This window comes from Lynx canadensis, chromosome E2 (genome assembly GCF_007474595.2).
Source record: "Lynx canadensis isolate LIC74 chromosome E2, mLynCan4.pri.v2, whole genome shotgun sequence".
Classification (NCBI taxonomy): domain Eukaryota; kingdom Metazoa; phylum Chordata; class Mammalia; order Carnivora; family Felidae; genus Lynx; species Lynx canadensis.
The window spans coordinates 59,903,643-59,922,915 of record NC_044317.1 but is presented as its reverse complement, the minus strand read 5'-3'; the positions used below and the strand labels follow the sequence as shown (position 1 = coordinate 59,922,915).

Here is a 19,273-nt window from a genome sequence, read left to right as displayed (position 1 = left end):
GCTTGTCACAGAAATATGAAAGAAACTGTGCTTGTGTTTCTCTTGTATCTCCTCCTCCTTTGTTTAAATATCCCTGAGATAATTTTGCAGTGTAAACTGAGAAGATGGGGCCAATGGTTATGCTAAGTGCATGAGAATGACTGGACCATGCTCTTGGAGGAGTTCTCAGATGTAGAATAAGGCTCTAGGCTGGGTGAATTTCCAGTATGACTCCTCAGATGACAACCGATATCCTCCAACAGAAGGGTTTCTCTTTGGTATGAACGATCGGATTCTGAATAAGAGGTTTCCTCAGTGGCTACATTTAAAAGTCTTTCCCCTGTGGAGCGCTTAGAGGGTGACCAAGGACTGCCCACTTGTGAAGGGTCTCCCCACTTCTGCTGCACTGCCACTGACGGGGTGTCTCCCAGTATGAATCCTCTGATGCTGAGTGAGGGAGGAGCTACGACTGAAGGCCTTTCCACATTCGCTGCATTCATAGGGCTTCTCCCCGGTGTGGATGACGGAGTGTCGGATGAGGCTTGTGCTCCAGCAGAAGGATTTCCCACACTCGACACATTCATAGGGTTTCTCTCCACTGTGAATCCGCTGGTGCCTCGTGAGCCCCGAGCGGCGGTTGAAGGCCTTCCCACACTCAGAGCACTCGAAGGGCTTCTCCCCGGCGTGAATGCTGACATGTCGGATGAGGTCCTTCCTAGTGCTAAAGGCTTTCCCACATTGTTTGCACTCAAAAGGTTTTTCTCCAATGTGGGCCCTTTTGTGCAAGATGAAAGTGTAGCAGTAGGTGAAGGCCTTTCCACACTCACTGCACTCATAGGGCTTCTCCCCGGTGTGGATGATGGCGTGTCGAATGAGGTTTGCCCTCTGGCAAAAGGCTTTGCCACACTGCACGCACTCATAGGGCTTCTCTCCACTGTGAATCCGCTGGTGCCTCGTGAGGTATGAGCGGCGGTTGAAGGCCTTCCCGCACTCCATGCACTCATAGGGCTTCTCCTCAGTGTGGATGCTGAAGTGTCGGATGAGGTCTGACCGATTGCTAAAGGCTTTCCCACATTCTTTGCACTCGTAGGGTTTTTCTCCGGTGTGGGCCCTTTTGTGCAAGATGAAAGTGGAGCAGTGGGTGAAGGCCTTTCCGCACTCACTGCACACATAGGGCTTCTCGCCGGTGTGACTCCGCTGGTGCTGCTTGAGGTGTGACCGGCGGTAGAAGGCCTTCCCACACTCCAGGCACTTGTAGGGCTTCTCCCCCGTGTGGATGACATAGTGCTGAATGAGGTCTGTGCTGTCGCAAAAGGCTTTCCCACATTCGTTGCATTCAAAGGGCCTCACTCCACTGTGAATCTGCTGGTGCCACGTGAGGTGTGAGCGGCGGTTGAAGGCCTTCCCGCACTCCAGGCACTCGAAGGGCTTCTCTCCTGTGTGGATGATGTAGTGTCGAAGGAAACCTGTCTTATCTCGGAAGGCTTTTCCACATTCTTTGCACACAAAGGGTTTCTCTCCAGTGTGGCTCCTGTTATGCAAGACTAAATTGGAGCGGTGGGTGAAGGCCTTTCCACACTCACTGCACTTATAAGGCTTCTCCCCAGTGTGAATCCGCTGGTGCCTCGTGAGGTGCGACCTGCGGTTGAAGGCCTTCCCGCACTCCATGCACTCGTAGGGCCTCTCCCCCGTGTGGATCATGTGGTGCTGGAGGAGGTGTGTGCTCTTGCTAAAAGTTTTCCCGCACTCGGTGCATTCATAGGGCCTCACTCCAGTGTGAACCTGCTCATGTCGAACAAGAAAGCAGTTCTTGGTAAACACTTTCCCGCATTCTGCACACTTATAGGGACGTCTCCCTTCACGAATCAAGGGATCTTTCAGTGGTCCCCGTGAGTCACGTTCATGGAGGACATGTCCCGCAGGGATCAGCTCCTGTACAATCCTTGAGTGTAGACTATCATCTGTCCCTAAACCATCATGTTCGGGCTTCCGGTTTCCAGGGAGCTTTTCCATCAGGGGGTCTGATCCTGGTTCCAACTGGCCTTCCAGCATTTCTGATGGCCTATCCTGACTCTTGCCTTGCCCAAGCTGGAAGTACCCTGGGGCTCGTGAAGTCCTTTGCTCCCGTGGTGAGGTTTCCTCAGACAAGGCAAGGTGGGAAGGGGAAGGCTCGGTGGTCTCAGGTTTTACATTGTCACCTAAGGGAATACAATACACAGAAGGGCCTATTAGAGATGGCTACACAGAAAAGCAAAATTGCCATTTCAGTGGGAATAAGAAAATGGAAACAGTGGCTCGGCACCTCCCATGTTTTCCAATCTCGGAAACCCCGTTTACAATTTCTTTCTTTTTGGATCCTGAACTCTTGAAACCTTTGAGAGGAAATCCAGAGGAAGAGAACCGATGGGGGACAGAGTGTCTGGAGACTAGGGACGGGCAGACAGAGGAATGTCGCGTGTGTGCTGGGTTTGCTCCAAGCAAGAACGTCTGCAGGTGCTATAAGAGGCCAGGATAGGAGCACCTGAGGCAGCCCATGCAGCATCCAGGAAGAGGTCAGGGAAGCTTCCCGTATAGGGAGAGCTAGAAGCTGCTGGACAGAGAGAGTGGGAACACCATTTCGGCCTCGGTTAACAGAATGAACAAAAGCAGAGTGTTCCGAGACTCAGGGAGTGCAGCACGCCAGAGATGGGCCTGTGAGAGTACAACCCCCGACACGGGATTGGTGTCCTCGCAAGGGGAGACACAAGAGTGTCTACCGTGTGAGGACAGAGAGACCGCCATCTGCAAACCAGGAAGAGGGCCCTCACCACACATCAGATCTGCCAGCACCCGGATCTTAAACTTCCAGCCTCCAGAACCGTGGATAACAAACGTTTGTTGTTAAAGCTGCCAGTCTGTGGCATTCTCGTTACAGCAGTGCAGACCGCCTAGACAGCAGGTGTGAGCAATGTTCTCGTTCTTCAGTTCAGTGATGTTAAGTACGTTATTTTCAAAAAGAAATGAATGAGCAAATACCTTGGGTAATACATCAATTAATCAAGGTCATTCATGAATCAGTGAGGACAGTGTGTCATAAGCCAAGGTTTAGGATTAATTGCAATTTGTACCTGAGGTCCACTTTAGCAAAAGTTAGAGATCACAGCAGTATTACGGTTAAGATCATGGTCTTGGGGGGGCGCCTGGGTGGCTTAGTCGGTTGGGCATCTGACTTTGTTCGGCTCAGGTCATGATCTCAGTTCGTGGGTTCCAGCCCCACATTGGGCTGTGTGCTGACAGCTCAGAGCCTGGAGCCTGCTTCAGATTCTGTGTCTCCCTCTCTCTCTCTCTGCCCCCCCCCCCCCCCCCACTCATGCTCTCTCTCTCAAAAATAAATAAACGTTAAAAAAAAAAAAAAAAAAGATCATGGTCTTGGACCACAGAAACCCTAGGCCCAAGCCCCACAGGAACTCAGTATTAGCTCCGTGGTACCTCCCACGGCACTCAAATTCCTTCAGCCCTCATTTTGTCTTCTCAAGAATAAAGCTAAAAAAAGAGCCTGGACCGTAGGACTCCATGAGGATGGAGTGAAATCCTGCATTTGCCATGTTTGCTATGTGGACCATGTTCAGTCTGGTGCCAGACACTGAGCAAAACGTAACCCCCGTTAGCTCTAATTGTTTATCATGGGTTAGTCCCATAACATACATCTGGGACCTAATTAGGAAGTATGTAAACTGACAGTGTAAGAATGTACATATTAACCCTGGAGGGTATTGAAGAATAAAAAGAACGGTCCATGGGTCACCCGGGTGGCTCAGTCAGTTAAGTGTCTGACTTGGGCCCAGGTCATGATCTTGTTTGTGAGTTCGAGCCCTGCACTGGGCCCTCTGCTATCAGCACAGAGCCTGCTTTAGATCTCTGTCCCCCTCTCTCTCTGTCCCTTCCCCACTTGGGGGTGCGGGGAGCACGGTCCATGAGAGGCGTGATGAGCCAACATTAAAGAGGCCACCAGATGGGGCGCCTGGGTGGCGCAGTCGGTTAAGCGTCCGACTTCAGCCAGGTCACGATCTCGCGGTCCGTGAGTTTGAGCCCCGCGTCGGGCTCTGGGCTGATGGCTCAGAGCCTGGAGCCTGTTTCCGATTCTGTGTCTCCCTCTCTCTCTGCCCCTCCCCGTTCATGCTCTGTCTCTCTCTGTCCCAAAAATAAATAAACGTTGGAAAAAAAAAAAAATTAAAAAGAGGCCACCAGAGTAAGGAGACAAGATAGGTCCCGGGAGATCAGGGGCAGAGACCCCAAGAAGGCCAGATGCCCACGACACAATCAGAAAAGCGTGCTACACGACGAGCTCACACGGTACGGAGTTTAAGTGTCTGCTCTGGAGCCGGAACGCCTGGCCCACATCCTGGCTCACGTCCTGCCTGCACCAAGTGAGCAGATATGGCACAAGTTACTTAGCTGCTCCCATCTCAATCTCGTCTAAAGCACTGACAGGCTCAGCTTCTGCCTCAGAGGCCGCCCTGAAGGCTGAATTGAGACAAGGCCTGTAAAACGCTGGGCACAATGCCGGCCCCTGCGGGGCGTTCAGTAAACTGCGGGCCGTTACCCATTATCCTGATGGTCGCTGCCGTATTTGGAAACTGGGAGCAAAGCAGTGACTGTGTAAGGAATATTTTCCTAAGGAACATTTTGCTGTGCTGTGGTTCAGAGGAACCCCCCACGGGGCCTCAAAGAGCGAAGAGGACAATGTCGGCACTTTCATACACGAATGGCGGGAATGTGAAAGGGGGCACCATTCTGCAGAACTGCCTGGCAGTTTCCAATTGAGCCAACCTGACCCAGAAACATACCAGAATCCGTTCCTCACAGAAATCAGTGCCTCTCGGCACCGAAACACATGACAAGAATATCCTCGGCAGCAGGAAGTTGAAAACAACAGCAATGCCTGTCAAGAGGGGAAGGGATAAATAAACGGCAGTTTTTCACACAATGAGACATCACACTGTATCGACTGTGAAAACTCCAACTATATGCAACCACATGAAAAGAATCTCACAGACATAATGATGATCAAGAGACAGATATACCGACAGCACACAGTGGGTTCAACACTCAAAATAAATCTATGCTGATGGTCTAAACAGGGGCTACCTCACGGAAGGGGCTGTCGAGGGCATGAGACCCTGACAAGGTGCTGGAGATATTCTACAGTGGCCCCCCCTTATCTGCAGGGGATTTGTACCAAGACCCCCCGTGGGTCCCTGAAATGACGGGTAGTATCAATCCTGTATATACTATGTTTTGTCCCTGTACATACATACCTAAAGTTTAATTTATACATTTGGCACATAAGAGATTAACAAAAAAAAACTAATAATAAAATAGAACAATTTTAACAAACGCTGGAATAAAAGTTACACGAATGTGGTCTCTATCCGAAAATATCTTATTGTACGCCACTCACCCTTCTTGTGGTGCTGTGAGATGATAAAACGCCCACATGAGGAGACGAAGGGAGGTGAATGACGCAGGCATGTGACACAGCATTAGGCTACTATTGACCTTCTGCTGATATATCAGAAGGACCATCACCTGCTTTTGGACCGTGGTTGCCCACGGGTAACTGAAACCGCAGAAAGCGAAACCACAGATCAGGGGCACTGTGGTATATATTAGCGTAACGGTGGTGATGTGGGTTTATACGTATACAAAGATTCGTCAAGCTGACCTCTTAAGGCTTTTAAGCAACACAGCATATGAGTTATATCTCATTCAAAAAGTTCAAGAAAATAATCATTAATGGGAGGTATGGAACAAAAATGTAGACATCTCTCGCAAGAATGAGACAACTTTGGGGCACCTGGGTGGCTCAGTTGGTTAAGCATCCGACTTTGGCTCAGGTCACGATCTCACTGTTCATGGGTTTGAGCCCCATGTCAGGCTCTGTGCTGACAGCTCAGAGCCTGGAGTCTGCTTCAGACTCTGTGTCTCCCTCTCTCTCCGCCCCTTCCCCTGCTCGTGCTCTGTCTCTCTCTCTCTCTCTCTCTCTCTCTCTCTCAAAAAATGAATAAACATTAAAAAAAAAAAAAGAATGAGACAACTTTTCCAAGATTGGTTATACAGGGAAAGTGGAGTTGATGCCAGTGTGCAGACACGGGAGAGGCATAAGCCTTTGTAATTTACTTTCCCTAAGTGCGAGGCAACCGAGCATATTTTTATGTTGAGCAGAGATTAAAGTTGAAGAGGCAGAAAATACGTGAAGAAGCAAGTGCCCTAAAAAGGTGTGATCTGGACTTAGTGCAGGAACTAAGGTTGAGCTCCACGAGGGGGCAGGATGGGGAGGTTCACACAGAGATTTCTATCCATGTATAAGGGTTGGAGATCAAGCAACAGAAGAACACAGACGACTTTCACCATGAAAATGTGCTGAGACATCACTGGTGGGTGGGGGGGCCGGCGAAGGTCTAGAACAAGGTCCAAGCGGCTGGGGGAGCCAGTGTGGGAGGCAGCACAGATCAGAGGCATGCAGCAGACGCAGGGAGACCGGCTGGACTTAGGTGTGTGGGGACAGGCCCAGGGTAGCAGGGGAGGCAGTGGAGACGCGTGTATGAAATGGACAGGATGTCTGGATGTGGGGGCTGGTGGAGACGGAAGGGTTGAGGAGTGACTTAAAGTGGCACCCAGCCTTCTGACCTGCACGGGAGGTGGGAGGAGAGGGAAAAATCACGAGCTCCCTCTCAGGCATGGTGAGCTGAAGTGTCTTTTGCACATTCGCAGACGTGAGACCGGGGACAAGGGTGAAGGTGTGGAACAGACTCTGAAGGGCTGAATAGACCAAGGGACCACGAGAGGGGAGAGCCTGGCTCTGCGGTGGCACCAGTCAGCACACCTGATGTCCCGAGGGCCTCAGCGGCCCACATTTGGGGAAGAGAGGGTGAAGTGTTGGTGAAGTGTTACCTTGAAGCTTAAGCGAACAGGAGGGGTGCTAAGATATGGAGCCCGGCAGTGCTTCTGAGTGTCTAACGGACCCTTGGAGAATGGTGGAGAAGGTGGGAAAGGGTGAGACGCAGAGGACAGCTAGTCTCCTTGCACTTCAGAAGGCAACTTGAACTGCTATCATTATTCACGAGGACTCATACTGTGACGTAAGTAGCACTAACAGCTTACCTTTGCTGAGCCATTCGTGCCCTGTAGGTCAGGGCCAGTGTGAACCAGCGTCACATGCAATCTGGTACGTCCTCAAATAATCCAGTGATATAGAAACTATTATGCTAGCAGTTTTCAGGAGCAGACTACACTCACCAAACCGCTGGCTCCTCTCCACGGACACACAGTTCAGCCTCATTTCCCAGAGCCAGGCACCGAAGTGCAGCCAGATCGAATGTGAGGAGAAATAGTGGGCATGACACCTCCCTTTCTTCTCTGATTTCCCCTCTGCCAGCTGGAAGGAGGCAGGACAACCCGAAAGTCTCATGTTGACGACAGGAGGTAGCTGGGTCCCTGAGTAACTGTGTGGCACACAGCTGCAGGCGGACCCACACAGTCCTTCGGTGAGAAAAGTACTTTTCGTGTGCTGAGCCCCCAAGATTCTGGAATACACCTGTTAGAGCAGCTGGGTTACAGTGGCTGAACTTACATGAAGGCACTGTGAGGTGACGCTCCTTTCTTGCGGCCACAGGGTTGTGGCATGTCACAGCTAGTTTTTAAGCCCAAGCAACCAGAGCCAAGAGCCCAAACTTCTTACCTAATAGGCCCCACACCTCCCCAGGAGTGCTGGACATTGTGATGGGGTGCCGGGAACGGGTGGAAAGACCTCAGGTTACAAGGCTCCGTGCATCCTAAGCCTTGAGAGAGGCCACAACAGTAAAACTTCCACAAACTCCAGGGAGTCTACTCTGCCGTCTACAAGCTGCCAGGACCCCCACCTGGCCAGCTGTTGGCACCCACCTGGGCAGTTGCTAGAGGAGAGGCCTCTCTGCAGTGTCCATAACTCTGGGCTCCGCTCCAGTGGGTAGATCTGCTCTGGTTTGGGTAGAGGACAGCCTGTTTACGGAGAAAGAAAGAGGACGTGGAAATTCTGGTGAGAAGAAATAAATCTAGACTGGGACATCAGAATTTGGAGAAGGCCTCAGAATGAAGCTGCTCCCATCCATGCAAATAAAATGATGTGACCTGGAAACCAGCTGCATAAAACACTGTCATTGGGCCCCAAAGACTGTAGACATTAGCATCGGCTCCACAGAATGCACCAATTCCCTTTGATCCCCATCCTGTAGAATCGCAACACTGTTTAGACCTATCTCCTGAAGGTGCTTTCTAATTAATCCAGTCAGGGGCCTCGACCTCCCTGTGCGTCAGCCAATACCTGGTGAGCTTCGCTGCTACCACTGCCTAATTTACACAAAATATCTGGGGTGAGGCCTGGGCATCAGGAGATTTTAAGCACTTCCCAGGATGATGGCACCCCACCTAGTAGGTTCATTTCACCAGTGGCATCTCTGATCATAGACAGTCAGGTAGGCAGAGTGGCTGGGTAATCTGAGCAGAGAGATAGGTTATTCCAGGCAAAAAGACTAGAATGCAAATACAGGAACAAGGACAACAAATAGAATACAGTGACAAATATGGTAAATATTAACCCCTCTGTATCAATATCACTTGGAACGTCTGTTTTTTTTCTAAATGCTCCAATTTTAAGACAGAGATGGTCAGAATGGATAAAAAAATAAGACCCAACTATAGATCGTCTATAAAAAACCCACTGTAAATAAAAAGATACATGTTGAAAGTAAATGGATGGAGGAAAATATACTAATACGTTATCAGAATACTGATACTAGCACTAGTCAAAAGAAAGCAGGCAGACCTGTATTAATTTCAGACAGGGCAGACCTCAAAGCAAGGAAAATTACCAGGGATGAAGAAAGCATTATGTAATGATAAATGGGTTAGTTTGCTAAGAAGACATAAAATTCCTTAATCTGTATGTGTCTGCCATCAAACTATATGAGGCAAAAACTGATAGAATGACAAGGAGAAATAGATGAATCCCCTATCAAAGTTGGAGACTACACTACTCCTCTACCAGAAATGGACAGATCTGGGGCGCGTGGGTGACTTAGTTGGTTGAGCGTCCGACTCTTGGTTTCTGCTCAGGTCATGATCTCGCAGTTTCATGATTTTGAGCCCCGTGTCAGGCTCTGCATTGCCAGTGTGAAGCCTGCTTGAGATTCTCTCTCTCTCCCTCTCTCTCTGCCCCGCTGTCTCTCTCCCAAAGTAAATAATACATAAACTTAAAAAAAAAAAAAAGTAATGGACAGATCCAACAGGCAGACAATTAATAATGCCATAGTTGAACTGAACAATCCCACCAATTACCTGGATATAACTGACATCTGTAGACTACTGCATCCCAAAAACAGAATTCACATTCTTCTCTCACATGGGACATTCACCATAACAGATCATATTGTGGGCCATAAAACACACCTTAACCAAAATTTAAAAAGAAGAGAAATCATATAATGTCTGCTCTCAGACCACAAAGTAATTAACTAGAAATTAATAACAGAAAGATAACTGGAAAATCCCCAAATAGGTAAAGATCAAACAGCACATTTTTAAATAACATGTGGGTCTAAGAAGCAATCTCAAGAAAGTAAAAAATATTTTGAACTAAATGAAAACCAAAATAGAGAATGCCTCTGTGGCTCAGTTGGAAGAGCATGTGACTCTTGATCTTGGGGTCATGAATTTGAGCCCCATGTTGAGTGTAGAGATTACTGAAGAAAAAAAAACAACAAAAAACTTCAAACCAAATAAACGTAAAAAAATAAAAAATACAACTTAGCAAAATTGTGGAATGTAGCAATGCAGTGCTTAGCAGTAAATTTATAACATAGAAATATCTTTTTAAAAGAAAGATCTAAAGTTAATTATATACATTTCCACCTTAGGAAACTAGAAGAACAAATTAAGTGCTAAGTAAACACTACAAAAGAACTAAGAATTAGAGCGGAAATTAATGAAACTGAAAACAGAAAATAGAGAAAATCAACAAAACAAAAATCTGGTTCTCTAAAAAGATCATTAAAATGGATAAGCCTCTAGCCAGGCTAACTGAAAAAAAAAAAAAAATGAGAGAGAACACAAATTACAGATCCTATGGACATTAATAGGATATTAAAAGGGGTGCCTGGGTGGCTCAGTTAGTTAAGCGTCTGACTTTAGTTCAGGTCATGATCTTGTGCTTTGTGAGTTCGAGCCCCACGTTAGGCTCTGCTAACAGCTTGGAGCCTGGAGCCTGCTTCAGATTCTGTGTCTCCCTCTCTCTCTGTCCCTCCCCTGCTTATGCTCTCTGTCTCTCAAAAATAAACAAACATGAAAAAAAAATTTTTTAAGGACTTTAAAAGAATACCATCAACCACTCTATGCTCACAAATTCAATAACTGAGATGAATACACCAATCACTTGAAAGACACAATCTGCTAAAACTCACACAAGAAGAAACAGACAATCTGAGTAGGTGTATATCTATTAAAGAAATTGAATCAAAAGTTAATAACCTTCCAAAAAACAAAGCACGAGGCCCAGTTGGGTTCACTGGTGACTTCTACCAAAACCTGAAAGAAGAAATTATACCAATTCCCTACAATCTCTCCCAGAGACAGAAGCAGAGGGAATATTTCCTAATTCAATATGTAAGGCCAGCATTACCTAATATCAAATAAAGACATCACAGAAAAGTATACACAATATGCCTCATGAACATAGATGAAAAAAAAAATCCTCCACAAAATATTAACAAATCAAACCCAACAGTGTATAAAGAGATGATAAATCACAACCAAGTGGGATTTATCCCAGATATACAAACCCGACTCAAAATTTAAAAATCAATTAACATAATCCATCACAGCAACAGGCTAAAGAAGAAAAATCACACAATCATATTGATAATGCAGAAAAGCATTTGATAAAATCCAACATCCATTCATGTTTCAGAGTTTAAAAAAAAAAACAAAAAAAAAACACCTCTGGGGAGGCTGTGTGACTCAGCTGGTTAAGTGTCTGACTCCTGACTTTGGCTCAGATCATGACCTCAGTTAGTGGGATCGAGCCCTGCATCTGGCTCTGTGCTGACAACACAGTCTGCTTGGGATTCTCTGTCTCTCTCCCCCACTCGTGCTCTCTCTCTCTTTCTCTCGAAATGAGTAAATAAATTTAAAAAAATACATAAGAAAAAAAAAGAACTCTAAGCAAAAGCGGAATGGAGGGAAATTTCCTCAACTTGATAAACATCTACAAAAATACTGGAAGTATTAGGTAATGTGACAAGAAAATGTAATAAGACAAAAAAAAGGTACACCTAACTTTACCATAAGATCCAGCAATTGCACTCCTTGGTATTTCCCCAAAAGTCCACATAAAAGCTTACACATGGATATTTACAACAGCTTTATAGTTAATTGCCAAAATTTGGAAGCAACTGAGACTTTCTCCAGCAGGTAAATGGATACACTGTGGTACATCTAGAAAATGGAGTATGCAGCACTAAAAATAAATGAGCTGTCAAGCCACAGAAAGACACTGAGAAACCTTAAATGCACATTACTAAATGAAAGAAGTCAATCTGAAAAGGCTACATACTGTATGATTCCAACTACAAGACATTCTGGAAAACACAAATGGGGATAGTAAAAAGATCAGGGGTTAATGAAGGGGAGCAGAAGGGACGAATAGGCAGAGCAAAGAGGATTTTTAGCAGTGAAAATACTCTGCATGATACTATAATGATGGAAACGTGTCATTACACATTTGTCCAAACCCACAGAATGCACAACACAAGGAGTGACCCCTAATGTAAACTATGGACTTTCGGGGACTATGAGGTCAGTGTAGGTTCACTGACTATAACAAAAGCACCACTCTGGGAGAAATGTTGATAATGTGGGAGGCTGTGCAGGTGTGGAGGAAGGGGGTTTATGGGGAATCTCTCAATTTTGCTATGAACCTGAAATTGCTCTTTAAAAAGTCTTCAAAAAAAAAAAAAAAACCCAAAAAAACCAACTAGGGGCACCTGGGTGGCTCAGTCAGTTAAGTGTCTGACTCTGGATTTTGGCTCAGGTCATGATCTCACGGTTTTCAAGTTTGAGCCCCAAATCATGCTCCATGCTGACAGTGTGAAGCCTGCTTGGGATTCTCTCTCTCTCCCTCTCTCTGCCCCTCCCCAACTCTCTCAAAAGTAAACTTAAAACAAAACACTAATATTTATAGGATGTAACCATATCCCAAGGGACTGTGCCAAGCAATTTAAATGCAGTATGTTCTTAAAACATAGAATTAAATTTATGTACTAACTTAGAAAATAAATGACATATTTAAAACATTGAGCCTTGGGTCCCTGGGTGGCTCAGTCAGTTGGATGTCTGACTCTTGATTTCGGCTCAGGTCATGATCTCACCAGTCATGAGTTTGAGCTCCACGTCGGGCTCCATGCTGACGGGGTGGAACCTGCTTAGGATTCTCTCTCTCTCCCTCTCTCTCTGCCCCTCCTGTGCTCTCTTTCTCAAAATAAATGAATAAACTTCACAAAAAGATAAAATAAAATATTGAGGCTTTTCACTCAAAAGTGTCTTCATTGAGCGAAGTCTTTTTTAGGTCCTAAGCGAAGGATTCTGTTGTTCTTCCAGCGAACATAAAAAATTCTAATTTAGGATTTCCTTACAGCCTCCACACGAAGTAAACACTGTGACTGGCACCATTTGTAGATGAAGAAACCAAGATCAGGCAGATTTGCTGAAACCGTGGAACTGGTAAATGGCTGAGCCAAGGTGGATCAGGGTCTGTGTAGTCGTGTCTGGCATCTGGGCTCTTTGACCACAAAGCTATACAACACTGTTCCAGAAGATGCTGAGTCCAAGTATGAGGGTGAAGACCAGACCATGAGAACGAGGATGACATGAGAACAGTACTGGCGGCAGCGAGGGTCACAATCGCTAAAGCCGCACATCGCAAGGTATCACCAGACCCTGTTCTGAGCCATTTGACCCTCACGACAGCCCTGTGAAGCAGAGGTGCTATGTTACTTCATTTTAGCTGAGACTACGAGGCACAGAGCGGTTCAGTACCCGGTCCAGAAACACAGAGCTCATAAGCCACAGAGCGGGGACTGAACAGTCAGGGTCTGGCACCAGACCCCGGTCTCCTAAGCACTACACGAAGAAGGAAGCAGCCGTGTGGGGCCAGCGACCTCAGCCCAAGGAGGCTGAAACAGTGACAGGGGGACGTGAGCAGGAGGCCTCAATCCTCAGGAAACACGGGCCAGAGAGAGAGACAGACTTGATGACGCTAGACAGCGCTTCAGGAACCACTGAAAACAAAAAATTGGGACTCCCACTCAGTCGTGTGGTCAAATAGGGACCTTGCACAGACATAAACGGCATCTATTCTCCTCAACATTTCACAAAAGAAAGAACCTGTGCCACCAAAAACCGCAGGAGAGCTTTTCGCGACGAAGAGGGGTCTTTTAAACTGAACAGATTAAGCTTTAGAGGGACTCGTTGCAGTGGCCCTATTTTCCTCACTTGCCGAAGATGGCATGTCGGCAGAATTAAACGAATGAAGAGGAACGGTATCCGCAGAGACACGGAACATGGGGCCTCACACCGCAAGGACTGGGCGACCGCTTCCTGCTGCCAAACAGCTGTGGCAGAAAAAAACACTGTGAAAAGACAGAGACACAAGCAGACCCACGGAGAGGTCAGGACGAAAGCCCCGGAAGCCAGGGCATAATCGTGCTTCTCGAGGTTGCTGGATCAGTCCCTCAAGGGGCCCAGCTGGCATTCCTTCCTGTGGGTTCCGTGAGACAGCCCCATTTCCTCCCAACACACCCTTCTTTGGCTGTGACCAAAAGCCAACTATGTTCTCGCCTCACCCTCCCTCCCACACAGGAGAGCACGCAGGAAGAGGGGAGTCTAGAAAATCACCGAAGCTGTGGGGAGGGGGGAGGCAGGCTACAGAGGCCTTCTCGACCAGCCAGGCCTGGAGCCAGAGAGTGGAGGGAAGGAGGTGATGGGTCTCCCACACGGCAGGAGGAGGGAGGCCTCACCCAGAGAGACCAGGAGCCTGCAGGTTTCCAGCATCACCTCCTGGTACAGGGTCCTCTGGGCCGGGTCCAGCTGCCCCCACTCCTCCTGGGTAAAAGTCACGGCCACGTCGTCGAAGGTCACCAGCATCTGAAAAGTCAAATAGAGGCAGCTGTGTTTGTCCTACGGCTGCTGACGGGAACCAGAGCCCATCTCTTGATGGCAAGGGAGCAGAGAGACCAAACGGCCGCTGAGGGTTGAGCTCTGTGCTGGCCTCAAGGACTCCGAGATGCTGCTTTGCCTTGATTACAGCAGCGCGGGAGCCAGGAGCCTCCCACGTGGGAGCCCAGGGAGAATGACGCAAGGTCAGGACCTTCCTGTGTGGACTGTGAGACACAGCATGGCAAGGGCTCCGAGACGCCAGACGAATGGGGGAGAGCACTGAAAACAGCAACAATGATAATTACAGAATAATCCCCGAGACTCACTGGTCTCCACAGTGTGCCTGCCTCGTGCAGACGCTCTGCCTGTCTCCTTAAAGGGAACAAAAGTCATACTCCTGAGGTGTGAATCCTCTTAAAATCAACACTTGCCTGGCAAGTGTTACTTGGGAGCCTCAATTCCTGGGTCAATACAGTAATTATCACTCGGTGGTAGTAGTTTTGAAAATTAATGAAAAAAAGATATTCGTAAAAGAAGCACTGGACGACTGACCACAGCCTGAGGTCGTATCATTATCACCCTCATGCCAGTCGGGGCCCTAAGTTTACACGTGGTATGAGCAGAGGCAGGATTTGAACTGAGGTCCCTCTGGTCTAGGGTCTAACTGCACAATCTTGACACTCCTCCATTAGCAAAGGAGTTAATGCAGATGTGAAGCATTCCACATAAATACCCAGTCACACTCGTTTCGGCAAACATTGAACATAATTTCTGTGGACAAGGGCAGAGGAGCGAGCTCATCATCGGCCACCTTACAGGACAGTCACCTGAGGTGGTGGCACCTGCTTGGGAAGTGGCAGGGCCTGGATCAGGTGCCAATGCCTCTGCTCCTCAGACTGCCAGGGAGAATCCACAATGAGCCATTGTTTCTTTTTCCTACTGGAGTCTTCTTTCCTTTCCTTTGGCGACTCTGCCGGAACTCAAACCCGCCTGCCTGGGTCCTCACGGCACCCATCCCTGAGGAAAGACTACTTCAGGCCCAGAGAACGGAAGCTGTTGAGGACGATGCAAGCAGGCTGCGGCCATGAGAACAGCCTCCGATTTACCACTGTCTGTCCTGGCAGAGTGTATGATGGAACGGTCAGCAAATGATCACAGAGGCTGGCCCTCCCAGGGTAGGTCTCGACAGATGGGGACGGGGGGCCATGGAAATCACACAGGTCTTCTGGGGACTCCTGAAACAAATATACCTTTTTTTTTGTCCACACGCTTCCACCTGCTGAAATGCCATATTCCCACCTTCCGCCCAAACTGCCTACTCCAAGGAAGCCTGCTTGGCTTGCAATGTTTCCGTGTCACTGCCAGGTATCCCTATATGCGTTTTGTACAGAAGGGGGTACAAACACAGGCTGTGGTGGCTGACACACTGATTGTTTCTGCTACTTAAGAGCAGCAGTGAGGGGCGCCTGGGTGTCTGCCGGTTGAGTGTCTGACTTCAACTCAGGTCATGATCTCAAGGTTTGTGAGTTTGAGCCCCACATCTGGCTTGCTGCTGTCAGCGCGGACCCCACCTCGAATCCTCTGTCCCCCTCTCTGCCCCTCCCTGGCTCGCACTCTCTCTCTTTCTCTCTCTCAAACATAAGTAAAACATTAAAAAGAAAAAAGAGCTGCAGTGAATTTGGGCAAATAACTGAACTCTCTAAGCCTCAAGTTGTTTTCATGCAAAACAGCAATAATAACAGAACTTAACTCAGAGGAGGTGAGGATTAAAAGAGGTGAAATGTTAGGTCTGCCCTTCAACCCACAGCAAAAATTAACCAAGGCCAGCGATTAGGGTTCCTCTGCCACTGTTTTCTCTTTGCTCCCACAACATCCCAGACATATTCAACCAGGAACCCTTATTTAATTTTGCCAGGTTTCCTACACAAAAATGCCAGACGATGGGCAAGCAGGGAAGGGGCCACTTCGGCCTCAACTGCTGGGACAGTTCTGTCCAAATGCGTGACATCTGAGCAGAGGCCAGAAGGATGTGAGAGGAAGACCCTCCCTCCCTCCCGCCAGAGTCAAAGGGGCAGAATCGCAGGCACAGGGCAGGGCAAGGACAAGGGCTGGGGGATGAATTCAGCATGGTCAGGCTTGCGTGTCCGGAGAACCGCGCCCCCGGGGAAGAAGGCAAGGTCGAGGAGGTCGGCGGGAGGGCCGGGTGGGCACCTGCAGGTCCCCGGGCGGGCTGGATCTGTGAGTGACGGACGCCCGCCCGGCACTGACCAAACACTTGTCGGAACTCCGGCACTGCCGCAGGACTACGGACAATAAAACGACAAGCTAGCGACGCGCGCTGTACACAAACGACAGGGAGAAAAGGCAAGCGAACGGCTTCCTAGCCTCCGGCTGCCCAGGAGCCCTCTCCGCAGCAGACAGGCTGCAATACCCACAGCGTCGTCCACTCACCCGCGCAGGGGCCATCCACGCCGCCGCCATCGTGGGACCCTGTGCACAGAGCGGAGCCCGGGGAGGGGGTGGCGGCCGAGGGGCCCCAGAGCGGGGCGACCTCGGCTGACGGTCTCACTCCCAGCCTCAGTTTCCCCGCTGTGAAGCGCGCTCGAGGTCCAGGGCTGCAGGGACAGCAGGCGCTCACGTGACACCCCGTTATAGAGAATGAGGGGCGGGTATCAGGCTCGTACAAGGACGCGGAGGTAAGACCCACGCTCCACACCGCCTTCTCCGCTCGCGCCTCATAAAGGCGCCCTGCCCACCACTGCTCGAAGCCGCACAGACCGGTACGACCCACCCGGCACCGGCGGATGACGTTCGCCTCCACGGAGCAGGAAGTCCCGCCCCCGCCGGGGCGGGCCGCAGGAAACGCCCCTGTCCTGGGCTGTCATTGGCCCAGCGCGCGCGGACACGCGGTGTACAGCCTTCTGGGAATTGTGGTTTTGTCCCTGAAAGCAGCGGCGGTGGGGAGCTTCCCGAGCCTGTCTCCTCCAGTGGAAGAGTGCGCGAGGCCGAGTACCGCCTCGGACCTGCATCTTCACAGTGGGGCCGAGGGACGGGCGCGAAACGGTCCCTCACGTGCCCGGGGAAATCGAGGCTCCGGGGGCCGGGACGTCCGCCCGGGGTCGGGGCACGTGACACGTGGGGGACCGAGGTCTTCGGCTCAGCTCTGGACTTCCCCGTGCTCCTCACCTCCTCGCGATCCTCCTGGAGGGAGCCGGGCACACAAGCCTTAAGAGTAGCGAGCGCCAGGACGCGGACGCCAGAAGCCCTCCCTCCCACGCGGCGCATGCGCATCGCCTGGCCCCTCGCGGGCTCTGTCCAGCACCAGCTGCACGTGCTGTGGGGCCTTGACGCCCGCTGGTGAGCGAGGCCGGAGGTGGACGCAGGGGTCGAGCACCGGCACTTCGACCTGTGTCTCATCGCTGGCCCAGGGGTCGTGCATGGATCTGCAAATTCGGGAGTTGTTAGCGAACAGGGTTATCTCCAGTCTCAAGAAAAGCCTGAGAATAGAGAAAGGAATGGGCAGGGGCGAACCCAGAACCAACCCGGCATTAAATAGGTGCAGACAAGAAACCAACAGTCATGTTAGGAATGCTAACAATCCTTCGAGAATATATTACAAAAAACTTAAAAGTCATCGTTGGTTACTTATTTGTGTGTGTGTGTGTGTGTGTGTGTGTGTGTGTGTGTTTCTCGTGACAAGGTGAGAAAATAAAACGCAGCTTCCAATGAATATACACACAGTTATAAAAGTGGAAACAGGGTGTGTATTTGACCCTGCTGTTCTGTCACAATTACTAAACACATCACCAAGGAGTAGACCTCCACATTATTTTTCCCCCATGTGTAAAAAAGGGAATCACAACACACAGATTTCTTTCTTTTTAAATGTTTGTTTACTTTTGAGAGAGAGAGAGAGAGACAGAGCAAGCAAGGGAGGGGCAGAAAGAGAGAGAGAGAATCCCAAGCACTCTCTATGCTGTTAGCCGGGTGCGGGGCTTGATCTCACGAACCAAGAGATCGTGACCTGAGCCGAAATCCAGCCAGAGACTTAACCGACTGAGCTACCCCGGCATCCCAACACACATATTTCTTGTAAGTACTTATGTTTATTTGTTTTTTAAAGAAACAAGAATCAGTAGTGCTCTTACAGAAATGGGTACAGGGAGATAAGAGAAAGCTTCCTACAGAATTCCGAGTAACATACAGATCGCCTTATTTCAGATGGTGGAGTTTGATTCCCTTGAATTGGCTGGACTTAGTGACTAAGGATGAAAAGAAGAAAAGGGTAAGTTGACAGCAGAGGAAATGGGTAGACACCACCCTTACCGAGTGAGCAAGGTTAGCAGCTTTAGTGATGTCCTGCTGACACCATGTACCACATAGTATGATGCAACAAAACTGTTCACTACTGTGATGTCCTTCCCCCAGACTCACCACTTTACTCATAAAAAAATCAGATAAGTGCAAATCGAGGAACATTGTATAAAATATCCAATGAAAACTCATCAAAAGTGTTGGGATCATGAAAAACAAGTGTAACAAAGTAACTTGATTAAGTGCAACCTGGTGTCCTGGAATGGGATCTTGCAACACAAGGACATTAGTGGAGGAAAAAAAATGGTAAAATCCAAATAATTTGTAAACAATGTTATATCAATGTCAATTTCTTAGCTTTGACAAATGTACCATATATCTGCATAATACATGAGGTGAAGCTGGGGTGGAAGTTATATATAATGGGAAATACATACTTGCCACTTTACAGTAAATCTAAAATTATTTAAAAATAAAAATTTAAAAATAAAAAAGAGCAAGGAGGGACTTCTAGCTTGACAACAGGAGTAGTTATGTGGACTCATTCCCTAGTGAAACTGGTGGAAAAAATTTAAGCGAACAAAAACCAAAACATACAAGATTTAATATCTCTGGAAATGGATGTACAACAACAAGGTTATACAACGAATGAAGAACATTTATTCAAGATGATCTGTAATTCTGTAAAAACAGTGCGAGTCTGCGGTTTTTGAACTGAGACATTTAATCTCCTTCAACCTTCCCAGTTCAGGGA

At 48.5% G+C, this 19,273-nt stretch overlaps 1 protein-coding gene across 1 annotated transcript; it reads right to left on the bottom strand.

The window, feature by feature from the left end:
- Positions 1–243: 243 nt before the first annotated feature.
- On the bottom strand, positions 244–16,992 carry LOC115503492 (zinc finger protein 543-like). Its single transcript, XM_030299735.2, has 4 exons — positions 16,657–16,992; positions 14,067–14,193; positions 7,903–7,998; positions 244–2,177 (listed from the first exon to the last, which is right to left on the bottom strand). The coding sequence occupies exons 1-4, from the start codon at positions 16,684–16,686 to the stop codon at positions 331–333; spliced, it is 2,100 nt and encodes a 699-aa protein (XP_030155595.1). The 5' UTR covers positions 16,687–16,992; the 3' UTR covers positions 244–330.
- Between the last annotated feature and the right edge of the window lie 2,281 nt (positions 16,993–19,273).

Excerpts from the sequence above, each read along its gene's own strand:
- LOC115503492 (XM_030299735.2), bottom strand. The coding sequence starts at position 16,686 with ATGGCGGCGGCGTGGATGGCCCCTGCGCGG. Across the intron at positions 14,194-16,656 it reads CGTGGATGGCCCCTGCGCGG|ATGCTGGTGACCTTCGACGA; the intron begins GTGAGTGGACGA and ends TTGACTTTTCAG. Across the intron at positions 7,999-14,066 it reads CAGGCTCCTGGTCTCTCTGG|GCTGTCCTCTACCCAAACCA; the intron begins GTGAGGCCTCCC and ends CTCCGTAAACAG.